Below are 18398 nucleotides of genomic sequence, written 5' to 3'. Positions count from 1 at the left end.
TGTTCATTTGATCCATTTTTTTTTACATGACACTTCCTATGTCCATGTTAGCACATGCTTCTGAACATGATGCCTGAACATGAGGCTCAGAATCATCCTTTAAAAGAAAAGCAAAGACAAAAGAAAAATGAATCTAGTCACTTTTTTTTTTTATTTGTGCCAAAAGTACAGCAAATCTATCATTAATCAGCAGCATCTTGTCGGGTTCTTCCAGGCAACCGTATCCATAAACAATGAGTCATTTTATTGGCAAGACCTCATCTTCCAGGCTAGCCTTGGCTGAGTTGTGTAGCCTCCTTTGCCTGTGAGAGGCGAAACAACTAGCTTCAATAATTAATCCAGCCCAAGATGCATCAATCACTTCATCTCAGAGACGCAGGGAGACAGATACCAATCCTATTTATTTCAAGAAGAGGCAGAGGAAGAGGGGTGTGGATTACACAGAGCAGTGCAGGCACACCAGGCTGCCAGCCCGTATGAAATAGAATAATACATAAGCCTTCAGCATGTGTGGCTTAGTTCCCCTGCCATTTGATCCATAGAACTGAGAACACAATGGCATTTACTCGCACAATCATGTAAATATTAGGGGCAAAACAATTCACTGAAACCAGCATCGCTCACATGTAGCAGTAAAGCATGCAATCAGGACCTCCCAGGTTTCTTTTCTTTTTTTAAAGTGATAAATAAACGAAAAGTCTATTACAATACACAGATACAAAAGCCTGACCAAGCAGTTCAATACCAAAGGTAGAAATCTATTTCTCCATTCCCTGAATAACTTCTCACCTCGATGAACACGAGGGAGAAAGAAAGAAGAAAGACGAAAGATAAGAGGATGGGGAGGGAGGCAGGAGGCGGGAGGCGGGAGCCAGGAATGGAATAAGAATCGAAAGAACAAACTGGGTTCAATTTAGAAGTACCCACAGGAGGTGGGGTGACCTGTATGGGCTACAATAGAGGTCAGGTGGATTTTGAGCAGCCCCACTTGTCAACAGAGCATACAGGGGACCCCTGCATTACAGACATCCAGCAGAAAACTGAAAGGTCCTTGTAGCATTCATGGCCCCAGACTGACCTGTAGGTATGTTCTCATTACAAACAATAGCAAGTGGACCAGGGGGATCGGCTGATCCCCCAACCCCACCACCTCCCAACCGCACCCTGACTGTGCTATTGCTATGAATAACACAACACAAAAGCCTCCTGGCCACTTCACTCAAAAGGGTGCTCTGGTTAGTTTACGAAAATCTTACAGCTAAAAAGCCAAGACGCCCCTTGAAGGTCTCTTGATCAGCAACATATTGCAGCCAAGCTCACTAGGTCTGTAACCCACAAAGAAATCCAGGCTGGGATCATAATTATGACTGTGGAGTGTAAAAGCTGGGGGTTTGTTGTTGTTGTTGTTGTTGTTAACAAGGCTTTTAAGGATGCATTTACAGGCCCTGGCTCTACAGTCTCATTTATATATAATTTACTGCTAAAATATCATCATGATTCAAAGAAGTAAGCAATTCTCTACAAATACATGGGTACACGCTGTTATATTTACAATTTCAAGTGCGGCAAACAAATGGTATGCAAATGTTATGGCATGTAAATGAAAGCAGGACTATTTATGTAAATTCAGCTTCTCCCAGCAGAAGATGATATTCAAAGCCCTAATCTCAGACATGACATTTGAGGAGAAATCGACAGCTCAAGCCGAGACTTATGCTCGCCTCATTAGCCATTCCAGTCATGCTCCGGACAGCTGCTCGTAAAAACGTTAAGGCATTTCCTCATAGAAAACAAACATGACCTTTAATTTCTACTGATTGCCCCAGAGAAGCTAATGAACGTCTCGACAAACACTTGTGATTCAGGCAGGGTAATTTTAATTGTGCACAGTCTAGAGAGAAGGAAAGAGAGAGAGAGAGAGAGAGAGAGAGAGAGAGAGAGAGAGAGAGAGAGAGAGAGGGAGGTTTCATCCGCATGTTCAAAGGAAGACAAACATTTAATCATGAACAGTATTGGTTTCAATTAACTAAGAAAAAAGTGGCAAGGGATAAGAAAAGAAAAAAAAAAAGAATTGACAGCTGCCAAAATCATCTAATTTGTTTGTGTAATCAGCAAAATGTATCAAAATGCATCATTAAAAAGTTAAATGCCTGTCTTTGTGATGGAAACAATTAAAACGTCTTAATAAGAATTGTTCTAATCCATACAAGCGAGCCTTAATCCAGACGAATCCTGTAATGAGGTCAGGCTATTCTGCTGGGGATTGAGCAGAGTTCTCAGCAGCACAAACACACAAGCAAGCGAAGGAACAAGGAAGGGAGGTGGGTAGAGGTTACCACCCACAACAACAAGAATGTTTGGCTCAAAAAGACATGGAGGGACCAATATATCAGTGTTCTGGACAGACAAATGTCTGCCAAGCTAAATTTTAGTCAGGGATCATGAACTCTGCCGTTTGCAACAAGTGCAATATAAGGCAGTGTGTGCTGTGCTCACATATATATATATATATATATATATATATATATATATATATATATATATATATATATATATATATATACACACATACATATATAAAATGTTTCCTTATTAAAAGGAACAAAAATGGCTCGTGGATGAGAATGGAGCATTCTAGATGTGTTTTTCATCTGATATTACAGATAGTAAAAGCAAACAGGTTTGGCTTCCCGACGCCAGAGTTCTGTGGTGCAGAACTCTCTCTCGAGCACCTACATTGTGTGTTAGATGCATGCAACTTACTTCCTTTTGTATTTGGATTCTGACCTGTGCACTGTATAGTAACAATAATTTAACAGGAAAGAGCACTTCAACTCGAATTTTCCTATTTCATGAGAAAGGTTTCACTATGGAAATACGAATGATGCAACAATCAGTTACATAGATACGTTTCCGTTCCATCAAAATCAGTAAGGAGTTAAATATCATGACTGAAATTTGCCTCAGGAACTGTGATTAGATAGAGTTTTCCATTGTAAATAGTCATATGTGTTATATTTTAGATTTCATTTACTGCATACTAAATCAAATGCAAACAAAATCAATAAATAGCAGTGTCTCTTCGACATTCTGCGTTTTTGCGTCTCTCATTAGAATGGTACAATTCAATTTAAAATGCTACAACCTTGCATTGGGCTGAGATACATGCAAAAGAGAAATCCATTTTAATAGGAACACCTGTAGCCCTTCACATTCATGCAATTATCCAATCAGCCAGTCATGTGGCAGCAGGTCAAGAGCTTCAGTTAATGTTCACATCGAACATTTGAATGGGGAAAAACATGATCTCAATCACGCTGGTGGGCTGGTTTGAGAATTTCAGAAACTACTGATCTGTTGAGATTTTCACACACAACCGCTTCTAGGATTTAAACAGCATGGTGTGAAAAACACAAACATCCAGTGAGCGGCTGTTCTATGCGCAGAAACGCCTTGTTGAAGAGACATGTTAGAGGAGAATGGCCAGACTAGTTTGAGCTGTCTCACTCTTTACAACCATGGTGCGCAGAAAAGCATCTCAGAATGTACATGTCAAACCTTGTGACAGGTTACAACAGGAAACCACATCGGGTTCCATTCCTGTCAGCCCAGAACAGGAATCTGAGGCTACAGTGCTACAGTTTGGAGGCTCGGCCAAACTGGACAGTTTAAGACAATTGCTAGGGGTGGGATACAAATTATAACCAAACTTATTTTCCATGCTGAGATTTCTGAATAAAACTATACTGATGTAAAGGTTTACTTTATGAATGCCATCAATTAGGAGACTTCCATCAGACACTCGCTAAGATTTTTGCACTCCAACAAGAAAGCATAAGCCCTTAAAATCATTAGTCAAACAGCAGCTCACGTAGAAATGCAGTTTAAACTTCTGTAATAACACGACATATTTTATGCCCAACTGTACAGATTTCCTGTGATGGTGTGAGTACTCTGAGCTGCAGGTTTATGAGTAGAATTCAAAGTGGCTGAAAAAACCCCATGGGTTCCAATGTTCACGTAGCACCTCCTCAGGTCCAATCTGAATCGCAATACTTCAAAATAAAAAATCACAATGAGTATCAAATCAACAGGCAGGTTAAATCTACCACTTAAAGTGTTCTTTGGTGTGTTCCTATTGAGGATAAAATGGTAGAACCTTACCGTCCAACAAACCCATGAGGATGTACATGAGGCAATGCGGACAGTTAAGCTTCTTTGTTTTGAATGCTGTAAACACATGTGCCTGTGTAGTCTTGTGGAACACATTACATCTAGTTTGGCTTTTGTTTTAATTCAGTGTTTTATTTGAGAACATAGACTACAAATTTAAGCTTCCAGTGTGTAAGCGATGAGCCGTTCTGCATAAAAAGCCACAATGTAAAAATTATAACTGGAAGAGAACACTAAAAAAGTGACTCATGTACATAGCTGTTATGCCTCCTGCCATTCCTCCTCCTGTCCCAGGCTCTCAGCATTTGGAATCGTTGTCCTACTAGCCACCGGCACCTGCATCTCATTATATCATTCACCTGGGACTCATTTACTGGACTTATTTATACCCTGTTCCATCTCCCCTACTGTTTGCAAAGTCTTGCCATTTTTTCAGCATCTCAGCTGCTGTAATCCTGCTGAAGCATAATGGAATTTCAGGCCTGAAGAACTTCAGGAAACTCATAAACTATACAAAACAATGGCAAGCAATCAAAGATTATCTATAGTCAGTGGCACCTGAGCAAGAAATGGCCGATCTGGGAGTTTTTGATATTTCCATGAAGTAGTAATTGGAGAAAAGAGAAAGTTTCGTCTAAAATCTAAAATAATATTGGGGAAAATTCAATTAGCGTACAGGCTGCTATGGAGGACAAGAAAAATCACACCGGTCTACCCTTACCATAACTGCTTTTCACGATGACTCGCACATAAAACTAAGGAAATTATTGCAAAAGGTTATGCAGTAATCATACTTTTTTGAGCACGGCTAGTCTGAACAGGACATAAATACTGGAGTATATATCAGAATATTCAAATTAACAAGGAATGCCCTAGCATTGTTCCCCAGGCATGCAAGTCGAGAAAGTCAGGAGTTGCTTAATGGTGATACATTTCAGGATTCTCAAATTTATTCAGACATGCTATAGGTGCACAACCATAACTCGTGATTTGACCCTTGGGGCATGAAAGACACTTTGGTCCTTGGCATCAACACCGAGCGAGAGATTTGTGTGCATAAGTAAATAGTGAATATTACATGGTGCGCCTTGCTGGTGTTCAGAAAGAATACGCCTCTCTACAGCACATAAATGTCATTTTCAATTTTATTACAAAATCATTCTCAGAGTTTGTTTTAATAAATGCTAAGAAAACAGTCATTATCTCTCGAAGGAACAGAGGACAGAATGTATGCAGATGACTATTACATGCATTCCTGAGACATCTACAAGACAAAAAAAATGCTGAAACAGAGATATAAGAGAGAAATCTCTTTCCTGTTAGAGGTTAGACCTAGAGTTGTGAGGTAGAATTTACCTACGGTTGACCTTTTGCCAGCTGCCCCATATCTCTGATCAATGGCATGATGCTCGTTGGGATGCTCAAGATGCACTCATTTTCATAATACAGACACACAAGAATGTTCTTCTCAATAATCCAAGTTAATGGATTTCACTGGCAGGTACGTCCCCTCTCCTGAGAGGGATCGTGTTGTCTGTGATTTGGTAAGGGGAATGTAGTCATTTCTGCCCTGGTGTGCCAAACCTCTCTCTTTTCCTCCTTTTCTGCCTCCTCCGTAATCAGAACCCTCTCTCTGGATGGGCGCGACCGGACGTGTGTGTAACGAGAAGACTGCGGACCTCTCAGCCCACCTCTCTCCAAGAGCTGCTCCAGTGCCATGTTGGTCCACCAAGGCACCATAGCATGCCAGTGTAAGATGGAGAGAACGATTCCTAATGACAGGGTATTAAATGTAAAGCAGGGCGTGGCTGAGCTCTTGTGTTCTGTAGTTTGGCTCGGTTGATTCTGTCGGCTCGTGTAGCTGAGGAGTTGTTTTATCGAACAGCCAATACTTATTAAACGTCTGGATGTCAAGCCAGCTCAGTACTGGAGATCTGAGCTTTCTATCACGCTAACTGTGGCATGGCATGGTACCAAACAGATACCTTAAACCTTCAACTCAAGTCATCTGAAAGGACATTATATCAGTATTCTTATACAGTTCTGCTTGCACGCTGACATATTTGACACCGCAATACAAAAGTGGCCAGTTAAAACATAATAGGTCCTTCTCATAATAGCACTGGTGTTATCATTTTGAGAGACTCTTCAAGGACTCCAGCTTTTCGAAACTTTCGACATAAGCGATTCCATTTGATCTTTAACGTAGTGAATGAATGCCCTCGCTGTGTCACATTAATTTTTTAAAAAATAAATAAATAAATAAAATAAAACTATTTGTTCTCATAAGAAATTTTACTAGAATAAAGGTTCTTGTAAATTAACTAGCAAGTAGAGGAATCTGAGAAATAGGATTCTGGAAAGGTTTATTCATAAATCATTACATACACAAATTACGTCCAGGATGCATTGGGACAGTCGAGAACATGCTGCAGTCTATAAAATGGATCGTACACAAAGCCCAAAGCTGCATGTTACTGAAGTGATACTAAAAAATTAGGTTCGGACCCTAAGAGGCCTGTAAAGAGCTCTGAATTTCTTCATCATTAGCTCTGTAAGGTTGCCTCTATAATTAGCCCACATAATCTCTCTCAGACTGTGATAATAATGCTGTAACAATACTGATTTTGTTATAAAAGACTGCAGCGCTTTTGCTTTTTCTTGGTAAATAAATTGCTAGGCTCTGGCCTAGATTTCCTCCTAATCTCTTAATGACAATTTAAAAGCAAAGTTCCTAACCGCCTCCCTACTTACCCCCATTTCGCTACTTCTGCTTTCTCTTGTATTTCGATATGGATTTAGTATCTTATTTTCATGGTTGAGACGTATTCTTGCACATTTTCTCCCTGCGTATGTACACAAGGGGAATTAGGGAAAAAATCTGAAAAACATGGATGAATCATCATGGCCATGACTCATATACAAACATCTCCACAAACAGCAGTGAATGATGAAAGGTTGGCATGTATACACAGTCTCTGCACCAGACTGGCTTTTTGACCAGTCAGTTAATATCAGAGATTTCAAAATACCTGTGCAAATCATTCCAGGTTCATATGCCAACTGGCCAATCTCTCATTTTATTGGGGAGGAGAAGACCGGTGTTTTGGCATGTGGTAAGTCAGTGCTTAAGGTACAGGGCAACTGACCAGATGGTTATGAGTTCAAATCTCAGCATCACCAAGCTGCCACTGTTGAGCAAGACCCTTAAACCTCAACTGCTCAGTTGTATCCTGTCTTAATTGTAAGTTGGACTGTGCCAGCCAAATGAGCTAAATGTAAAAGGTTTTTCATTGATAACTGCTACTAGCGTGCGTCTATGTTGAACTGTGAAGCTTTTACACAAAATGTGTAACGGTCGGCAGGTCTGGTTACATAATATGACTGGAGTAAACCTCACAGTATACAATATCGTGGCAGCGTAAAATTGCGATTAAATCGTTATATATAATCGCACAAGCCTAGTGTGCAACGGTGAGCTGATCTCGTTTAGATTCCAAATGAAGATCGAGCACATCGACATACGCTGTACAGACACAAAGAAACTGTGAGAAACTACAATGCATGACTTTCAGGCATCAATTGCCCAAAAAAGGCACAAAGCAACCATTTTATCATTATAAGTTTCAAATAAAACAATGGCTCCCTCTTGCATGTTAAGACACTTTAAATTTCAAGCAAGGAGAAAAACAAGGAGGCATTAGGGATGCAGGACAGGCAGGAGGAATATGCAGAGAATAAATGAGTTGTCACTTTAGGTAAGAGTCACACCATCAGCAGCAACAAGAGACTCCTTAATCCTTCTCAGCCTGCCATCAGTGAGTCACTCCAGCCCTGGTGTGTGTCTGGCGCACATGAAAGAGAAATGCCCTTGGTTTTGGGGAAGGTTGACTCCCCGCTTTCCCATGCTACCGCCTCTCTTGATGTGTGCCACATAAGAATTAGGTTGCCTCCACAGCTGAGTCGCAGCCCGCTCCACGCATCCGCACTGATAAGTTGACATTAATCTAAAGGGCACCTGACAACATATTAAATGCTCTTTAATGTGATGCTGGAAATGCTACTAGTTTTCTCCTTCCTTATGAGGCATCTGTCGTGATTTAATTTCCGTTATAAACAGCTTGACGGACTGTATAAAGATGCGTCAGTCAGCGATTTGCTTCTACGGGAATGCAGGCGTTCTCTAATCAATTAAAAAAAAAAACGAATTCATTTTGACTGGGAGCACAACACTGCCGGTCAAATGTGTTATATGTTACGTAATCAGCTTCAATTAGGAACGCGTTAAGTGATTGTCGGGAATGTCGTCGGAACGCTGCAAGAACTGGATGACGTACGTATCCAAAGTCCTGTGTGTGGATTTTCATTTACATGCGCATGAACCCCAATTTGCATTAAACAAAACACAAGAAAACATTTACAGTTACTCCAGACAAGATGCACAAATACTCTGAGACTTGAGCTTTCACTCTCTGTTCCAGCATTGTCATTCATTTCCTTCTGCTCACCCCCCTGAAAAAACATGCTTGTCACTCCATAAAGAATACACCACGGGATGAAGTAGTGTATTCAATTCATAAATATCCCTTTAAGAGGGCCGCGGCAGTGATTTGTCATCGGGGGCTTTTGGCAGGGCTGAAATTGATGCGAGAGTGACATTTGAGTTATGTACGAGCCGGTGGCAGGCTTTATGATTTCCAGGGAGGTAGGCTTACCCACCACGACACTACTCACCCCCCATGCCCCCCCCCACCCCCCACCCACCCACCCACCCACACCTTTAACAACCTTCTCAGGAGAATGACGTTCATTAAAAAGTAGAGGAGAGCCATTTAAAAACTTCATGAATTATGACACAAACCCCCACTAAGGGTTGTATCCTTTGACGATTCCGCTGCCTGTCGTTTAATGTGCTAAAGCGACATAGATCAACTGTATTGTATTAAAAAACGTTTTTGGGTTTTTTTTTTTTTTTAAACCAAAAAACTGTGCGATAGCAATCATTTCAAATCCAACCAGGTTTAAGCAGCTGAATAATGCTTAGTTTCAATCCCCTGGTCGAACGGCGTGGGAAAAAGAGAAACCGCAAAAGCAGACAGAACACGAGCGACAAATAAAATGTGAAAATCAAGCAAAACACTGTCTCATTTCCATTAAACGATAAAGTAGTCGGACGGAGAGAAATGAACTAATTTAAAATGGCTGGCCTACAGGTCAAGGACAAGCGGCAAACTGTGTCTGCGTCTTTTTTCTTCACGAGGTTCCAAACAAACAGTGAGCATTTTCATGTTCAATGGCAAAAAAAATAAATAAAAAAATCTGAAAGCGCTCTTATCTTTTCCTATTTGTTTGATGCATTGTGTGTGAAATACCTTCCGACTTTGATAAAATGCAGTTAAAGTGCATTTTCATATGCAGATTTTTGGGGCTTTGCACTTTTAAGATAGCCCGGCTGCTCTGCAGGGGCATGGATGTGTGTAAAATAGCATGCTGACTACAATATTAAGGAGATAAACCATAAGACTGAGCTTTATGTCGAAATCCTCTACAAGGCGGTATTTCACAGCAAATCATCTTTTATATGTTTTAAAGTTAAGATTCGGGATACGCTGAGTCTGCCATTTGAAAAAGAAACAAGTGCGAAAGAACTTTCTACAGATTTGCGAGGCTCAAAAAGAGATTCGGCGTTACACGTTGAGGGAAATCCATTTTGAAGAAAAGACAAGCTGTGCTCGTATTCCAGCACAAATAAGGAGTGGTACCGAGAGAACTGACAGTGTGTACTAATGCAACCAAAACCATATGTTATTGCCTTCTATAAATAATCCACGGTCTATTTATAGTGGTAACGTTAATAAAAATGGCTGAAGCAGATGGTTGAGAAAGTTATATGATGTCGTTTCTAACTTGCAAACTGCTGTTCGGGGGATCGAATCAGAAAAACCTACGTCTGAGCAGATAATATTGAAATCTCACCCCCATGCATACTACTGTACAGTGTTCACAGTATGTAAAATATGTACGTTACTCCACATGATTAATGAGTGTTCTGCTCTACGCTGAGTGAAGCGCTGAATCATGGTTCACAATGCTGCGAAGGCAAAATGATATCTATGTTCATACACCGACTGCAGCTGTGCTCATTAGGCATGTGTCAATAGAAGGCTTTTATGTGTAATATTTTAATAACATGGATGCGTTCATACTGATACTACAGTCGGGTATCCGTCCCATTTACTCACACTCGTACCAGCAAAAACGTTCCAATACCACTATGTGATGTAAACCTAGTGTTTACGTTATTGTGTTAATGAACAGACGACATGGCATGCCAGTGTCTTGTTACAATATAAATAACTTGATAAAACATCTTAAACGTAAAACTCAGCACGAGGAGTTTTAAACATAAAACTCAGCACACTGCTAGTGAAAATATCAGCTCTTACCCAGTAAGATTGTTCTTGATGATCAGCCACTACAATGAGGAATTCTAACTAGAGATGCACCGATACTAAATTTCCCAGCCGATACCGATAACCGATTATTCAGAGTGATATCGGCTGATACCGATAACCGATTATTCATAGTGATATCTGCCGATACCGATACACGATTATTCATAGTGATATCGGCCGATACCGATAACCGATTATTCAGAGTGATATCTGCCGATACGATACACGATTATTCAGAGTGATATCGGCCGATACCGATACACGATTATTCAGAGTGATATCTGCCGATACGATAACCGATTATTCAGAGTGATATCTGCCGATACCGATACCGATACGCGATTATTCAGAGTGATATCGGCCGATACCGATAACCGATTATTCAGAGTGATATCGGACTGTGAAACAACTTAGAATAAAGTTTTTATTTGCATTTCTTTTAGAATTGTGGAATTAATTATTATTAATTTAAAAGAAGGTATAAAAGGCAGCACTATCGTTATCGGTTATCAGTATCGGCCGATATCACTCTGAATAATCGTGTATCGTTATCGGCCGATACGATACACGATTATTCAGAGTGATATCGGCCGATACCGATAACCGATTATTCAGAGTGATATCGGATAATACTGATAACCGATAACGATAGTGCTGCCTTTTATACCTTTTTTTAAATTAATAATAATTAATTCCACAATTCTGAAAGAAATGCAAATAAAAACTTTATTCTAAGTTGTTTCACAGTAACTGGTCTCATAAACAGAAAACACATTACTCAAATTAACACTAACACATGAACAACATTCTGTAGATTAAAGTAAGATTTCTTAACTTATTGAATGTTATTAATTCATATTAACATTGACTGAATTCTAAAAACCCTCCTGTTAGTCTCACATTCACCCTCCAGAAACAAAAGCATTTCTACTTCATCATTAAACATCAAACTGGTAATATATAATATCAACTTTTATATATTAACATTAACTGGATATGAAATATACTACTCTACAAATTAATTTTTCTTTGCAATATATACTTTTTTGTCAATTCATCTTCATTTAAATCTTTCAACGGTGTACTGGCGCTTTAATTCAGCTCGAGCAGCGCGGCAAAATAAAAATTAGACTCGACGCCGAAACTCCCGCTTCACTGCTGCGGCGTCCGGTGTAAAATTTTATCAGTGCAGAGATTACAGAGCTTACAAACTGCAGTTTTATCATCATTCCACACAATCAGACATCATCTTTACACACAGCACGAAATCGATGTGTTTTCCCGCCCTCTTTTGATTGACAGGATACAATCGGCCCTGATCGTCGGATGTTTTTAAACGATGCCGATTATTGGCCGCTACATCGGTGCATCTCTAATTCTAACACAACGAAGAGGACATTTTAACTAAACCTGCATGCAGTCATACTCAATAACTAACGTAGCCAGCTAATGCATTTCATTTTAAATCAGCTCGCTAATATTATAAAGTCCAACCCTGGCAATGTACATGCATGGGCACACACACGCGTCTGTGTTTTTCAAGTCCACTGTTTAAAACGAGAGACACATAAACAGAGCTAAATAAAATGTTCCATGATGTCCCTGATTAATTAATGCTCAGTAGGTTACTCATTTCAGTATCGGTATCAATGTGTACAAAAATCATTCTCATACTCGTACTGAAAACTCGGACTGAAACAACGGTACTGATGTGTCGAAGCTGTGATAAAAGTTTATACGAGTGTCGTGACATAAAAATCAGCACCTGCTTTCGCTCGTTATGTGTGCAGAGCCTCCGTAACACTTCCTGCTAAAACCCGGTGTCAGATGCATAGCTTAAAATAAAGAGGTGTGATTTCTATAAGGTCAGCAGCGGTAAAAAAAAAAAAAAAAAGACAGCAGCAGATGGCAGGGAGAGGTGACCTTACCTCATTCGTGTTCCACCGGTGTCTCTCTTTTGGCAATGAGGAGCATTTTGGTAGACATTCAAGCAGCTTTTTGGGCAGGTATATTTTCAAATGTCCATGTTCATCTGAGGACACAGAGAAGAGCACAGTAAGCGTATCAGCGAGGTAAAGTCTTGTGTGTATACATTTAAACACACTGTAGAATAAACGAGTTTACAGGCATCGCAAGGTTCGTGTCCAAAACATGAAGAAACAGCAGACATCTACAATATGATATCTTGGTCAAACTTGGCGTATAGGTCGGGGTTGTCAATCATACCTGCCTACGGGCCGGGGATCTGCTTTGTAAAGGTTCTAGGCCGAGTTCTAAATAAAAATCTTCTCATGGATCGTGAGTTACCTAAAAGATTTTACAAATGAGCATCTCTGTTATTCCAAATATAGGGTAAAACAGAGCAATAATATCAGAACCATAAACTCTGCTACTGACAAAATGTGCTATGATATGTAATTCTTCATTAGCAAGTTCAAAATCCGATGCTCCCTTTCCCCTGTATCTTTCCAAAAGAACTCATTTAGGAGTCTTACAGCAGTGGGGGTGAATACTTATGCAGTCGAAAGTCTTACGGGTTTTATTTGCACATAATTTTGCAAACTTACTTCATTTTCTTCAACATTAATATCAAAGGTGATTTTAGGTGACATATAACCCCAATTAAGTCCATTTCAGCTCCAGGGTGTTACACTGCATTGCATAAGTATTTACCCCAATAGCCCCACAGCCCCTCCCCCCACCAACGTCTCAACATTTTCAAGCACTAGATGAGAGTTTGCTAAATTAAAAATGTAAACATATTCACTCCTGTTACTGTGAAAACTCTCAATTAGCTCTTTTTTTGTCCCATTCTGCAACTTTAAAGACTGCTTAAAAACGAAAACAAAAATATATCCAGTGAACAGCAGTTCTGAAAGAGGTCAGAGGATAATGACCGGGCTGGTTCGAGGGTTCGAGCTACAGTAACTCGAAAGCCTCTCTTTACATCCGCGAGCAGAAAAGCATCACAAAACGCGCAACATTTCAAACCTGGAGGCCAAAGACAACATCGGGTTCCACTCTTGTCAGCCAAAACAAGCAACAATTTAGTCCACAACCAATAAATCTCCTACAATATTACATCACCACACAGATATGCCATCAATTCCATTTGCTTGCACTTAAAAAAAATTAATTTGTTACACTTTAAATGGAGTGAAAAGCTAAAGAGAAACCAGGCTTGAATGCAGGACATTAATAAGAAAACAAACCTTACACCTTAGACATCTGAGAGTGCATAGTTAGCAGAAGGCTGTGGGTATTTTGGAATTTCGAATTTCAAAGGCTTATATGAATGATGGTAAGCTTTATTACGACTTTAACTATGCAATAAAGTTCACAGCCGTCCTGATCCTCTCTCGAAGGCGAAGGCGGAATGGTAAAAAGCACAAATGCCAGTGAGGGATAAAAGAAAAGGCGAATACAGTTTGTTCAGAGGGCAGTTAAGGCAGGGCCATAAATCAGCCTTTCTATTCTAACTCCGCATCTCATTGACGGCAAAGGGCTTAACAGACTCGTCCAATCACTGCTATTTGCCTTCATTGTTTTGGAGCAGAATGTCTAAATTATAATGATACTGTCTCCAACTGCGAACTGAGTGCAATAATAATCACCTTGTTACTATTGTGTAACAATTCTGTGTTCGTTTCTCACCAGCACCCACTCACATAGCACTCGCTTCCAATTGCAATAAAAAAAACTCACTTGAATTGAGGCTGGGATGCACACACACACACACACACACACACACACACAAACACACACAATGCATACACAATACACCACTTATTCTTATAGGATATGAGAGGATTACTAATACTGTAACATTAACCATAATGTACATGTAAATTTAACCAAAATCAAGGATGCTATACATAGCTCTAAGTTTTTCCTCTACCTCACATCCTGTCATTGCTATCAAATCTTACGTAACAACATTTAATCTGGATTAAGGTTAACAGGAGGAAAAAAGTCAGCAACCCTCAATATTGTTCAAAATGTATGTCATAGGGAATGAGGAAATATGCCTGATTAAAATGACAGTACTGAAAACACACTCAGGTCCATAAGTATTTGGACAGTAAAATCGTATTTTTGTCATTTTCGGAAAAGAAATGTCCTTAAATGTCAGACGACCTCGACCCAACTCAGCGTGCTTTTCACTTAGTGAAAACAAAGTGATTTAGGATTATGTTTAGATAGTTAATGCAATATTTGTATTAAACCACTTGAATTAAAGCTGAAAGTCTACGCTTCAGCCACATCTTGATTGCATCCGTTCAAATCCATTGTGATGGTGCACAGAGGCGAAAATTATGAAAATTGCTAGTAATAGGGGGAAATGGACATCTTATTTTATAAAAACCAGATCTAATCATCTCTTTCTCTCCTCCAGTAAACTTCCTGTACTGTATTACTACAGCTACCTGACCAGCATCTTTCAACTGGAAACAGAGAAAACGTATATCAAGGTGGTAGCTAATAAAATGTCATTAAACAAACTAAGGGACTTGTTCGTTTGGAGCGGTTAAATATGAAGGATGCGTAGTGATGAATTTGTGACCTTTATTGAACATCGCTAGAGCGAAATTTCTGCAGAAATTGTTGTTATATAATCCACAACACTGTATGGGTGGATGGGTTAAACACCCCACAAATAAACATTTGGAACTGTCATAAAATATTTCACAAAGGTTCAGGTTAAGCTTGTGCAATATTGATTTTTCCCTGCTTGCAATGTGATAGATTTAATTGTCCAGAACCAATAGAATAAAAAAGTAAAGAAAATGAACATTTCTCCCTTTTCAGGTTTAAGAAGAGTACAGGAGTGTGAATACTCAGCTGTGCAGTCGGGGACTGCTCGCTGGCAGTGGCAATCACAAAAACACAGCTGGATTGGTGGATCTTTAGGTGATTGCTTAGTAATGCACATTAAACAGTAAAAAAAAAAAAAAAATACATCATAACAGTACATTTTCAATATACTGCTTTTACAAATCTATTCTCTAATGTCTATACAGACAACATTTTTCACTGTTGATCCGCTGCTCAAAGTGGCACTGATCGGCACAGGAGAGAGAAAAAAAAGAAATCCCTTCTAAAATTAAGCAACACTTTCTAATTATCATTACAATTAATATTATTTGTAAAGATTTAAGTCAAAATGTTCATCCTTTCTCATTTCTTTCTTCTAAAAAAAATGAAAGCGGTGTTCTTGGCCACAAATTTTTCAAGAGCAACCCTAATAAATACAGTTAACTCATGTTAAATATATAATAAGTCGAATATACAATGATGCATTTTATTTCATATTAATAGACTCCAAGCATTCTCCAATTTCCATGACATGACAGTCCAGTCGAGAGCATGTGAGAAGTGGGGGGGAAGGGGGCGGGGCCTCCAGGTGGAATGAGTTAATATCAGAGTGTTTAAAACATCTGTGCAAATCATTCCAGATTCAAATGTTGATTAACTCATGTTCCATTTTATTCGGGAGAAAGAGACTACTCTTTGACGTATATGTGAATGATAACTCCTATTGGCGTACTTACGACGTTAAATCACAGCGCTCCTATGCAAAATGGATGGCAGGTCTGGTAATATAATATAATTGGAGTAAACGTCACTGGATATTTCGGAAGTGTGATATCATGTACAGATGATTAAATTGTTATATCACACATGCCTAGATCAAACCCTCCAGCTACGTGTCTGGTTCAGCATACAGGGACCTTGACAGAACTAGAAAGCATCTCAGTGATGCCATAATCTCTATACGTTTACCCTCTACGATCCATCCATCCATTTTCTGTACCGCTTATCCTACACAGGGTCGCAATGAGCCTGGAGCCTATCCCAGAGTTCTCGGGGCACACCCTTGACGGGTTTCCAACCCATTGCACACACACTCACACACCCATTCGCACACTACGGACAATCTGGAGATGCCAATCAGCCTACAGCGCATGTCTTTGTACTGGAGGAGGAAACCGGCGTACCGAGAGGAAACCCCTGAAACACAGGGAGAACATTCAAACTCCGCACACACAGGGCGGTGGGGGTATTCAAATTCGTGATAACCGCTAAGCCACCCACCCTCTATGATTTAAAATGAATAAAACAAAAGAGGAGTTTGAAAGATAATCCGTTTCTAAATCCTGCTAGAGCTGAAATGTACATGACTCAATTTTGAATCATTCGCAAAAGAATGATTCAAGTGGGTTTTGATCTAATTAGCTGCTATCTTAGTTACAACTACATGATCGCACGGTTTTAGCGAGCGTTTAGCAAGGTTTTCGACGCAAAAACAAAACACAAACCACTGATGAGTCAACTGTGTCATATAGCACTTCTGAGTCATCATCAGTACCACCAGCACGACTCCGATGTTGCTACAATGGTATAATAACAATTCACATGTCATTTTCACGGAAGCCTGCAATTGGAGTAAAGTAAAAGCTTGCAAATTGAGATTACAGTGTTTTTGTAGTTAATGGGCTTACTCTTGACACCGTATTGTAACGCCACTCACGTCACTGATGACATATCTGGGTACACCTTTTGAAGCCAATTACATGATTCCCAGCTCTGGCTGCGTACGCGCCGCAGTGGGCAATTTGTGCAAAATTGAAATTACCATAGTATGAGGGCGCCTTTCTTTAAATCAATTTCCCTTCAATCCAATCCACACAATGAAAAATAACACAATAAGAGGGAGATGACAACCACAATGAAGTAATATCAGTTCTTCTGAGAAATCCTCAGAGGCCGTATTTGCTTTGTGAAATGACAGAAGCCGCATGTAAACCACGGTGGCGGCGTCCCCGTTGCATATCCCTCACGCTCTCCCTAGTTGTCAGGCAATCGACTCTTGATATTGCAGACATTTGTCAAAGAGCACGTTGTCATCTGTTTAGACTCAGAAAAATATGGTTCTAAATGAATTTTGTTCTTATTATTCTTTCCCTGTCATCTGCTCGGCCCCGGCCCGACAAAAATGTGCTTTTATCCAAAGTACAAATACAAACGTGTGATTTGTTTTAATGACGGCAGGCTAATTCAAGTCATAATCCCAAGGCTTTATGCAATACTGAGCTGTTCCATCTGCCTCAGCATTTATTAAGCCTTATCATCTTTTTAATGCATAATTTTAAATATGTAATTAATGTATGTAATCCACTAGCATGACATTTTCCCAGTGGTTTTAAAACAACAGTTTCCAACTACAAAGCTTTGACTTTGACTCGCCCTCCTGTCCCTTTACATCAGCACTGCCACTGGATTAACAGCAGCACTTATTCATAGTATGTGAGCAAGCATTTTATTGCTTGTGCTTGATTCAGTGGATTTGGAATAAAATGTTTGTTACTTTTTACTTGTTACATTTTTTTAAAGTCAGGTCCAGTGACACCCAGGGGGCAGAAACCACAACACACCTTTATCAAAATATTTATTAATGAGTTCTTATATTTATTCATCTGTCTATGTCATGAATGCACCTGCTTAGTCCAACTCACGGTTCACGGTACAGATAGTGCTGCTTGCCTTTGTTTTTCTTTTTGTTTTTCCACATGCTTTTGTTTCGGTTTTGTTCTGTTTCCACCCTTGCGCTTCTACTGTTTGATTACTCTTATGTGTACACCTGTACTGTGTTTCATGTTAATTAGTTTGGTTATTTACGCCCTGTTGTTTTTCTTCCTTCTTGCAAAGTCTTGCCAATTACATTGTGCATTTCTGAGTAATGATTCTTGTCTTTAATGAGTGTGAATT

At 39.6% G+C, this 18398-nt stretch overlaps 1 protein-coding gene across 1 annotated transcript in view; it reads right to left on the bottom strand.

Annotated features, from left to right (window-relative positions):
- The window catches only part of camta1a (calmodulin binding transcription activator 1a), a 442204-nt gene that overhangs the window by 404165 nt on the left and 19641 nt on the right, over positions 1-18398 (bottom strand). Inside the window, exon 3 of the mRNA XM_053644237.1 lies at positions 12557-12660. Coding sequence (XP_053500212.1) covers positions 12557-12660 — 104 coding nt within the window. The remainder of the gene's footprint in view (positions 1-12556; positions 12661-18398) is intronic.

Source organism: Ictalurus furcatus, chromosome 15 (assembly GCF_023375685.1).
Source record: "Ictalurus furcatus strain D&B chromosome 15, Billie_1.0, whole genome shotgun sequence".
In the NCBI taxonomy this organism is placed as follows: domain Eukaryota; kingdom Metazoa; phylum Chordata; class Actinopteri; order Siluriformes; family Ictaluridae; genus Ictalurus; species Ictalurus furcatus.
This window is presented reverse-complemented; position numbering and strand designations above follow the sequence as displayed.